Source organism: Takifugu flavidus, chromosome 6 (assembly GCF_003711565.1).
Source record: "Takifugu flavidus isolate HTHZ2018 chromosome 6, ASM371156v2, whole genome shotgun sequence".
NCBI lineage: Eukaryota > Metazoa > Chordata > Actinopteri > Tetraodontiformes > Tetraodontidae > Takifugu > Takifugu flavidus.
In genome coordinates, this window is record NC_079525.1 from 16,273,174 (window position 1) to 16,284,137 (window position 10,964).

The following is a 10,964-nucleotide window of genomic DNA, read 5'->3' on the forward strand; positions in this document are numbered from 1 at the left end:
ATATATACTGTATGTGCAGCTATCGATAAAAATTATGATAATGAATTGGACAGAAAAGGCCACAGGATTCACAGAGAAGACGCAAGTTGCACAATTGCAATTTTTAAATAAAAGGTAGGTTTAACAGATTGATTCAAACAATCACGCACATTTTACATCTTATAATTCATACTCTTAACCACAAATGATCTGTAATTAACTTCTGAAGCAGAACTCTGTACTTTTAGTATTTTAGTCATGCTCCAAATAGGTGGCATAGCAGTTTTGTTGGAACCAATATCTTTGCACTTTTTTTTGTGTACTTTTATTGCCTTCTTAAATGAGAATACGGACAATAATGAACATATTTTAAGAGCTTCTTGTTTGTGCGTTTATGGTTTGATTACTTTTGTTTGTTCACAAAATGTTTTTTTGTTGGGATTTACATGTTGGTGAAGAAATTAAAAAGACCCCAGGACATGGTACAGGTATATCTTTTTTTAATATGTATTCTTTAAAATGTGTATATAGTCTCAAACACATTTTAAGGGTGGCATTTTGAAAATCTAGGATATTACATAATATAATCCACCACTGGTCCCACATAAGACACCACAAATCCTTTATACTTACACAAGCACAGACAAGCAAGTTACCAGTAATGTATTTGAAATTGGATGTAAACAGTAAACAGTTTTACACCTAATACGATGTGTAAAAAAAATAACGATAATTTAAAAAACTCAATGAACCTTATGTAAAGGAAATACTGTAGGTCCTATACAAAAGGCTACAAAAATGAATAGTTTAGTGCCGATACTTAAAACTGGAATTTGAATATGTTGCTGAAGATGAATATTAATCCTAGAATCTAGAACAATTCTGATTACACGATGGATGGATTCAAACTCATTCAGACCTACATCTAACAAACAGGAATAAGGAACTGTATTAAAACAGAAAAATGACATGAGATAAACTAATCCTGAACAATTTAAATCAAGTGTACCAATACTACTAAGTTACAATATCAAGAGTAGAGGAATGCAGATTCAACAATGACCCCACATTGTTGGAATGAGAAAATATACTGAAACCTTTCAACTGCTCTGGAAAAAGTTCTAGGATTGTGGTTGTTTATAATATACGGGGCACGCAATTGAACACATACTGTAGAAAAGATGACATCAGTCCCTCAGACTGTTTATGTGGGCGCAGATCTTGAGGGCAGGGCCCAGCTTGATGTTCATGGTAGACATGAGGTGCTCCTCCCTCAGCAATAGCAGAGCCTGTCCATCAATCTCCTGGGACAGAAACTGGGAGGCAAGCTCCTCACAGCCTTAATAAAGATGACAAAGAGCTAATATTGAGATTACTGACAAAGACCGACCTAATCATTCTCAATGCCAATTAAAACAAAATGTTTCCAACCTTGCAGTGAGGCGATGAACTTTGACACTTCTTTAGTGCTCCACTCAGTGGGGCTCATGGGCAGGCAGCTGTGTGCAGAGTTTTCCGTTATGATCAAAGGTGGTGGCTGGTGACAAGAAGCTGAAGAGGCTGGAGAGAGGGACATGAGGTCATCATCTTCCTCCCCACTGGTGTCCTCCTCCGAGTGGCTGGGTTCAGAATGGCCCTGTGAAGGTACTTGGACTGAATGTGTGGCCTGAAAAATGAGGGAATATGTCCTGAATAGCATGTGGATTTGTTATTCTAGGTAGAAGCTTTTACTTGTAAAGAATATGGTGTCCAATTTATGCCACTGGACGAGTGGACCAGCTTAATAAGATTGTCATAAAGCTACCTACAGATCAACAGATATATTGTGGCTTTTTTAGGATAATGTAATTTGGTCAGTTATTTTAACTCCTAAGAGGATAAAATGATTTTGACTTTTTTTTGGCACATTAAACATTTCTACTGCAACAAAAAACACTTCTTTCTGTAAATTTCTGTAATTTGATGTCTTGACCTGAACATTTTAGATTATTTGATTAGTAAAGGATACTGTATCTGTAAAACCCCACAATAATAAAGGAAAAAATAAAGCTAATTTAATTGTTCTGAGCACTATTTTGATAATTTACTAAGGAATTACATTTTATTGTTTGGCTTCCATCATCTCATATTAGAGCAGTCAAACCTGGTATTATTCGGTGAAATTGTTGAATAAAAACTCCTCACAAAAACAAATGTTTTTTTTCCCTAGCCCACATATGAAGTACTCTGCTCCTTCTTACCTTGCCAGGTATAGATCTCCCAGCTATTTTGGCACTTGCAATTTCAGAGCTTGTTCTCCGAGGAAGCCTCCGTTTATTAAGTCCTCCCTCCTCGTATGAGTTGGAAAGGTTATCCTTGTGGGGGTTGTGATACAGAGCACAACTCTGACCTTGACGCCCACTCAAGTTCTGCCTCAAGCTGATGTTATACCTGGGAAACCAATACATACTGCATCGTAGACAAAGAGTAACTTGTATGGTACTGAAGCCATCGTGTGCAACACATACAGTTTCTGTCTCTTTGGACCACGTGTAGTAGATAAAGAGACAAATGCAAAGCAGAAAATGTGAAACCAAGCAATGCAGCTAGTGTATTTTTCAGGAAAAATAAAACACGGACTTAGTAATGTGAAGCAAAAACAATGAAAATTAGGTCCAGAACTGGAACTGTCATGCTTTCCCCCACCCCCCAAATTTAAGTGAGGCTGTCGGTATTCAAACACACAAATATAACAAAGCAGTTTGACACACCCAGCAGTAGCCATCTGAGAACACACACCCTGCTGAAAACTGGACCTCTATGAAATAAAAAGTAAATGATTCACTATCAACAATGAATTGTCATGATTAGTAGCTAAGCTCAGATTGTAACTTAAATAGGCTAACATAAAATATGTATTGCCATAAAAACAGAAGTTGGTAACACAAATATTGTTGGAGCATTGTTGGACTTGCTGCATTGTATCACGATAATCTCCATAACAACTATTTCTTAAATGACCCAAACATTCTGGTTTTAGCGGTAGCTCTCAGCAGTATGGTGCATTTTTCGGCTTGTGCTTCAAATGTTATATTTCATGCATATTCAAGTACCTCTTTGCACAAGACATGGAGCAGAACCTTTTTGTGCCTTTGAATTGGCTTGCAGGGGCAAAGCTTTTACAGTACTCACATTTAAGCACTGGAAATGGAAGGAAAACAGAAAAAATGGTAGAAAAGGAAGAATATATTTTCAACTACAACAATGTCGTATTTGTATCATTATTAGCAATTTGAGGCTTACCTTTTGCTCTTATAACAATCTCTGATTGGTTGTTGTCCGGACTGTCAGTTAACTCCTCACCAGCAGAGTCCTTTACAGAACCACATATCTGTCAATCACACATAGAAACAGTAACACAAACTATTGTTGACCAGTACCACAGGTGACCTCCCAGTTATGTATACTCACAGGGAAAGGCTCAGCCCCTTCATGGATGACAAAACCCTCGATGAGATGTGTAAGGATGTTGGGTTTAACAACAGCTTGAGGGAGAGCAGGTCTCCCTCCCTGACTGCAGACTCCACGGAATACTGTCAACACCGAGGAAGAAGACAATATGACTGCAGCAGGAGCACCAGAACTTGATGGGGAGCAGGATTAGAGGATTAGGAGCAGTAATTAAATACAACTACAGATTTTTGCAGTATAACTTTCTTCGATGTTTGGCGAATTTTGAAATATGCGGCTGCATTTTATTCTATTTCTTAAACAAATAGTTTGATTCAAACACTAGAGACTGAAAAGCCAATGTTTTACCTGATTCAAGAGGACTGTTCAAAGCCTGATCCCTGACCGGTAGAAGCTGTGCAGGAGAGGGGCCACCTTCATCAATGGCTGAAACGGAGTTTGATTTTCTTTTTAATGTGCCACTCAGCTGTTTTGCCTAAAGAAAAACCATTTCAAAGTTTAAATCTCCATTTCAGGATGGTAACCTCACCAGTGGAGTGATTTAATGTAGATTTGTAATGTAAGCACATTTACAAGGGCACTTAAGGTATGAGATGAGTGCTGCAAAAACAAAAAAATATCATCCTAGATGGAAAAAAAACATGAAAATAAAAACAAATCTTTTACACCAGCCAAATCAAAAGAAATAATAAATTCAATTTAAAAAATGCGATGGGAATAATATTTTGAGTATATTTTATCTGAACTAATTTAATAGATGACCTGTGGTGTCTCATTCCCCGGGGGGTTCCCATTCATGGTCATTACAGTGGATGATCCTTTTTGTTTTTCAGGCACCAAAGGCAGAAAGAGAGAGGACTGAGACATGGAAGCAACAGAGGGGGAAACAGTAGGGGAATTTGAAGAAGTGGGGCTCAAAATCACATGACCATTTTGTCCAGAATTTTGATTCGCTAGTGGATGTACTTGAGACACCTGAGCTAAATGCGGTGCCTCTTGAGGAGATTGAACTGTCTTCAGCCCAGCCCCTTGATCTAGGGCCCCACCCCCCTTGGAGGCAAGAGATGCCACCATTGTGAGCAGGCTTGCTGAGCTGGTGAAGACAGTACCTCCCTCTTGGCCGCAGTTACCACGAGCCATGCACAAAGCCTGGGTGTTTCCTAGTGTGCTTTTCCTCGCCCCCACAATCTGAACTGGAATATGTGGAGGCTGAGGTGGTTGCACGGTGGTGCTGACAGGTGGAGGGGCAGGCAGGATGGGAGGGGGATTCTTAGAAGACAACTGAAGGGGAAGTCGAAGAGTTTTTGGTTGAATGGGGACAGGTCCATTGCTGTAGCCAGATTTCTCTGTGTTGAGGGAGGTCTTCTGCAGTGGCTGCACCACCAGGGTCTGACCACTCACTGCTGGTTTGATGTTTGTGGTGCCAACAGAATAACCATTTGGGTGGGATGTTGTGCTGGATGTCAGGAGCAGAGTATGTGTCGTTGACGAAGCTGTGGTTCCTGTGGTAAGAGTTCGGGTATTGTGAAGCAGCAGCTGTGACAAAGGAATGGAGGATGTGCACAATGAAGGTGGGGTCCTGGAGGAGGAAGGGAGAGATTTAAGGGTGGTGGGCTGCGGGTATGTTGGGATTCTAATGTGGGGTGCCTGGGACTGAGGCTGGGCTGGCTTAGTAGTAGAGATTGACTGGCTGGAGGGCTGCACCAGAGAGTGGGTGGCTAGGAAAAAAGAAAATAAGGGAAAACACTAAAATTCTTCATTGCAAAATCTTTTGCCTAATTTACTGGTAGCAAAACTACAAAGAATCATTACATTACAATCATATTATAGGTCAAGTTCATTGCAGTCAAGGCCAAATAATGTTGCTAAAAACATGCTCATATCTCAGTAGAGTTGATTATGAAATGTGAGCTTTCTCCACCGTGTCAATGATTAATGTAGCTGTAGAATTGTACGTTCACTACAACATGAAGCAGCATTGGAATATACCAGACTTTGATGAAGTTGATGCATTCTTTAAATAAGCAGATCACAAATGTATCTTAACTTTTTGTAAAACCAATTTAGAGATTTGCTTCTTTTCCTTTTCGCTGTATATACAGTAGCTGAAATAAGGCTTCCAAAATAAGCTTAAATATTAGTCCAATAACAGTTTTCTTGCTATAATTCTATTCATAACCTACCAGAGTCGCTCCTGTCAGGTGCTTCAGTCTTAACACTGTTTCCTTTGGAACTAGCAACACCTCGCATGGCTAGATACTGCACCTGGAGGAGAGAACACACATATTTAATTCCACATTATTCATACAGCGTCTGTTACAATCAAGATAGTCTCTTGAGAAACCCAGAGTCAGGAAAAGGAAATGAAGGGTAAAAAAACAAAACTCCTTTCCATGGGAAGAAACAGGTTCACGTTGGGGTGAAACTCCTGCCTAGACCTATACCAGAATAACTAAGGTGATTTTGACTGGAAAAGATGACATATTAATAAAATTGTATTTAACTAAAAATAAATTTTATTCAGTGGTAACTCATTCAAACACAGAGGATGGAAATTTTCTTCAATCATAAACGACAAAACCTGATGATTATCTGAGTGGCCATCTGATGTTGGAGTTACTTCTTGTGGTTCAGCCTGTGGCTGCTTGGTAACAGTTGTGGCAGCAGCACCAGCTGCTGCTTGACCAGGCATGAAGATGAGCTGCGAGGAGAGAGGGGCCCTTAAAGAGCGGTTGACCTGTAGAATGATAAAATAATAGTAGTCATGTACCTTCAAGCCCAATTACAGAACTACACAAGACGCTGGGCACAACCTGGGAAAGCCACCAACTCATTGCAGTGCTATTCTGCTAGCCGTCAAAAATATCTGGGAGGAAGGGGGAGCGCCCTCAGAAAACATATCAACTGCATAAACATTAACAGTATTAACTTATTTACTGTTAGTGAATTTTAAAATGTATTTAAGACAATTACTGGGATGACAAATGAGACATTATTCTCAAAATTCCTTAAACTTTAATTTTTTCAGCAATCATTCCAATGGTTCCCAAACATTTTTGCAGTTTCAACAGTAACCCTGCACCCCCAGTCATAACTTTAGGCCACCGTTTTGGTTGAACTGAATAATTACTTTATGGAAAATGTTCCAGTTTTTAAAGGGGATATACGGTTTTTGCCAGGGCTTTACATATATTATTACATATATTTGCATGTGTGTTTCAAAGGGCCCCATTTGAATTTCTGCTAGACTGTTACATAAGCTTTGTGCTGGGTATTTTCTCCCATAAAACCTGTTCACGAGTTTGCCAACTTTCTCGTTCTTGCTTCACCTATACACAACTGCCTGCTCTGTGATCAAACCAACAGTGAAGGTCACACAAACCCATCCTTGCGTCTTCCCCCCAACAGAAAAGGAAAGTGCAAAAACAGTCTGAGGGCAGTGCTCCCAGTAGCTCATTAGGATTTAGGAGGAAAGGCAGCCAATCTGGCCATTCAGAGTAGGGTTGCGAAACTGGTGTGTTAAGAGTCCAGCTGCTAATCCTTTATTTTGTCAACCAGCAAACATTACCATTTTATTTTCAATTTCAAGTTTACAAAAGCCGTGGCAACTTGCATAAAAGGAGCATATGTCCATTTTAAGGGTTACAACAAAGTGACTGAGTTTGAGATGTTTGCAGCCTCCACTGTATCCCCAAAGCCAAGTCCATTCCACAAATTATGTCAATTTAAGGTCTTTCCCTTCAAAAAAAAATAAAATTAAAATAAAAAACCAAGACGCACAACATTTATAGAGCTTCAATGCAGTAATACCTACCCTCAGGTACATCTGCCCTTGTCCCCCAGCTGTCCCATTTAGCAACACAGATTGGCTGACTGTGGATGCTGCAGAGGCACAGACTGGATGGTTGCTAGTTGGTGATCCAGATGTTATAGTGGTCTATCAGATCAAAGTGATACTTTAATGTTTTTATTGACATTAATAAACAAATAGGGGTTATTCACATGCTGTGACAAATTTAATTCTTAGTTTGGTTGTGACATACAGCTGTGGTACTGGTGGTCTGTGAGGAGCTGCAATTGCTGAATGGAATGGACTGACAAGTCCCAGCGAGAGTAGCCTTAAAGAATATAAAGACAAGATTGAGGATGGTGATTCAAATGACATCAAAGGCTGCAGGAGAACATGAGTTAGAGTTTTAATTCTGAATAATGACAGTACATCATATTTTCCTCACAATTACCAATAAATAACACGACAAATAAATGTTGAAAAGGCTTCAATTTAAGCATTTTCTACAGGAGACTGAGGACCAAATCCAAGTTGAATCAAATTAAATGTCATTTAATATTTTATTGGCTGTTCTGTCTTGGAAAGAATGCATTCACTGACAAATATTTCTGTGTGAAAAGTTTTGAGAAGAAAGATACATTACCTGGCAAAAAAAATCCCCACCTGCCTTTAACTAAGCAAATAGGTGACTGAGCAATTATCTTCCTATTTGATAATTAATGCATGGGCATTACCTTTCAGTTGGCAACAAGATATTTAACCCTAACTAATGCAATGAATTTCTTCTCATTTCTTACAAAACCATGAAAAACCAAAAAACACATCTCATGGTTGTGGAAAAGATGTTACTCTGAGAAATCATTGACATCTAGACAAACTAGACATCTACACAGAATCATCTAAGGAGATTACACAAACTAATAAAGTTGGAACTCGCCAATCCATTATTTAAAAAACCCATCATCTTTGAGGAAGAAATGTGGTCAGACATGGGCAATCACTTAAACGTTTGGTGAACTTAAATTGAAGAAAACCAAGAGTAGAACAGTTTAATTGTGAACATAAGAGCATGTGGACAAGCACATTTCAACAGGAACTCTGGGGATTTGCACTAAACAGCTGTGCAGCCTTAAGAAACTCATTAATTGGTGAAGTTAATTGGAAAAAAGGCTTCAATTTGCTAGGGAACCTAAAATATGGACTTTGGAACAATGCAAGAAGGTCATGTGGTCTGATGAATAATGATTTATCCTGTTCCAGAGTGATGGGCACATCAGGATAGAAAAAAGGCAGATGATGTGATGCATCCATCAGGCAATGTGATGTCAACTGACTAACAGAATATACTGAGTGACCAGGTTATGCCATCACTAGATCAATGAAGATGACATTCTGAAATTCAATGGGCTCAAATTGTGAAAGAGTGGTCCAGGAAGCATGAGACATCATTTTAGATCCTGGATTAGCCACCAGAGTCCAGACCATAACCCCACTGAGAATGTTTGGACATGCTGTACAAGGCTTTGCACAGTGGTACAAACTCACCCATTGTTAATTCAAGATCTTGATATAACATTAATGCAACACTGGATGGAAATAAAGCTTGTGACATTGCAGAAGCTTATCAAAACAATCCCACAGCAAATGGGTGCCATAATCAAACCTAAAGAAGGTCCAATGACATATTAAGAATGTGTGTGACCTTTTTTATTTATTTTTTTGTTTTAAATGGTGGCCACTTCGTTGGCAAGGCTATGTAGAATCTGTTAGAAATTGTTTTCAGTTTTGGTTTTGAGATTTTGAAACATTGTTAGGCATAGTTAAAATTCTGAAAATAAAAATGTACCTGCTGCACTGCAGCCAGATTCTGCAGCTGGGCATTACTGATCTGCTGCTGCAGCATCAGTTGCTGGAAGTACTGAGCTGCATTAGGCTGCCTCTGTAAGGCCTGCAGGGCCTACAAGGATGGAGGAGACAAGAAATGTTTTTAAAAAAATTGCAAAACAGAAATAAAGAAAACAACACAACATTATTTCAAACTATGAAGAAATGGGTCAGGATCAACTCAGTATTCTCGCTCCCTCTCTCTGACACAAATGTACAGAGAGAGAAAGAGTAGTGTACCTGAACAGCCTGTCGTTCATACAGAGACATGGAATTTATGGTAGACTTTCGTGAGCTTGGCCCTGATGCTTTTGTTGAGGCCCTCTGCTGGTTCTGCTCTCCATCAGCTTCCATCCGTGCTGATGACACAGTGTTAAATATCTTTTTTCACTTAATCCAATCTAATCCACTTTATTAATATAGCACATTTAAAATTTAAAACACTAGATGCAAGGTAACTGTCTAAATAAAATGTAATCCAAACACGGTGACAAAAAAAACATGAATCACTTGCAAATTCATTAAATGCCAAAAAAAGAAACTTAATGTAATACGCATGTCTAATAATGTCTAGAAATAAAATTATATCAGATGAAGCAAAATGATTGTTAATGATAATTGTAATTATTTGTTCTTCAGTATTGTGATTAGCAAATTAGATGTTTCAATAAAACATGAAAAATGCTTGATAACCTTCTTAAAAAGAAAGAAAAACGTGTGTCAATTTCCACATATCAAGATGTCAAGCATAATTATGAGATCAGCACAGTAAGTTCTCACTATTTTATCACACCTAAAATACAGAATATTAATAAGATATGCAGGAAACAGGACAAAGCTTAAAGAAAGATGCTGTTGTTTGATGTCTAGAATGAGTTTTGTGCATTTAAACAGTGAATCACATTATTAATATAAATTACGAAAAAGAAAACTATATCAAATTGGGGTTTTTTCTATGCAGTGCCATCATCATGCATTATCCTATGCCAAAGTGTAACCTGCGATCATTTGCACCAAGCCTTTCTTTCAGTTCATTCACTAGCCCAGCGCAGAGCTACTGTTAGCTAGAAACAGTGACTCCTACATCCCTCTGCAGATAAACTAAGCTCATGTTTGGCCAGGAGCTCCATGCTTACCTGACGCTTCGCAAACTGCCCAGGATGCGCGCACCAATTAAATTTGGAGCTGTTGAGCGGCCTTTAGAACCTACACGGAGGATTGTCTTTTAATTCATTTATTTTTTACAGTACGAGTGAGCAAGCAACGATGGAGCTGTCGCTGCTCGGTGCTAGTTGGGCTGTGTTGTTGGAGGGTAACGCCCACTTTTCAGCTGATCGGGCTTTTCCGGCGCGATTTGATGACGAAACCTCAGAGGGAGCCTTGAAATGCTGGGATATCAGACTGGTATTGTGATTTTAGGAATAACTGTCAAAGACAAAGTTAAATCTCGGATTATTACGATAGAAAAACACCAATATGCTACATTATCTGGAAATTTTGAACCCTTTATTGCTTCAGTGCAGCAGAAATTCAATCTTTGTCATTGGTTTCTTAAGTGGAAGGAATGCGGACTACTATGGCTCATTTGATTTAATTTGGAAAAAGAAAATACAGTGGTATTGGTGGTAGTTGCTCAATCTGTTGTTAACAGAAGAGGAGGTTTCTCAGTGCTGTCAAAACACGGAAGGTGTTCTGATAGAACAGGGGAAGGTGACAGAACACCTTCAGGGCACTAATGAGGTTCCCCTGAGCAATGTACCGAACCCACAAATTTGATGATGATGTATGATGATGATGTTTGGTGATGTATTCCTTCTGTTAAATGACAAGGCCACTTATCAATGCATTACAAATATTCATC

The 10,964-nt window shown here is 38.9% G+C and overlaps 1 protein-coding gene across 9 annotated transcripts; it reads right to left on the reverse strand.

The window, feature by feature from the left end:
• Positions 1-462: 462 nt before the first annotated feature.
• LOC130528045 (polyhomeotic-like protein 1) lies at positions 463-10,430 on the reverse strand. 9 transcript variants are annotated; one of them, XM_057036960.1, is made up of 15 exons: positions 10,240-10,430; positions 9,344-9,462; positions 9,066-9,176; positions 7,473-7,547; positions 7,244-7,366; positions 6,050-6,166; positions 5,613-5,694; positions 4,192-5,147; positions 3,778-3,904; positions 3,430-3,551; positions 3,262-3,349; positions 3,072-3,159; positions 2,220-2,427; positions 1,411-1,645; positions 463-1,318 (listed from the first exon to the last, which is right to left on the reverse strand). In XM_057036960.1, exons 2-15 carry the CDS (start codon positions 9,455-9,457, stop codon positions 1,167-1,169), a joined length of 2,598 nt encoding a protein of 865 aa, XP_056892940.1. In that variant the 5' UTR covers positions 9,458-9,462; positions 10,240-10,430; the 3' UTR covers positions 463-1,166. The 9 variants fall into 9 exon arrangements, with proteins under 9 accessions (XP_056892940.1, XP_056892937.1, XP_056892943.1 ...); XM_057036957.1 differs by having other exon boundaries at positions 3,262-3,331; positions 6,011-6,166; XM_057036963.1 differs by having other exon boundaries at positions 4,831-5,147; positions 6,011-6,166; positions 10,240-10,429.
• Between the last annotated feature and the right edge of the window lie 534 nt (positions 10,431-10,964).

Excerpts from the sequence above, each read along its gene's own strand:
- LOC130528045 (XM_057036955.1), bottom strand. The coding sequence starts at position 9,457 with ATGGAAGCTGATGGAGAGCAGAACCAGCAGAGGGCCTCAACAAAAGCA. Across the intron at positions 7,548-9,065 it reads ATCTGGCTGCAGTGCAGCAG|GCTACTCTCGCTGGGACTTG; the intron begins GTACATTTTTAT and ends ATATTCTTTAAG. Across the intron at positions 2,428-3,071 it reads TCCATGTCTTGTGCAAAGAG|TATGTATTGGTTTCCCAGGT; the intron begins GTACTTGAATAT and ends TCTACGATGCAG.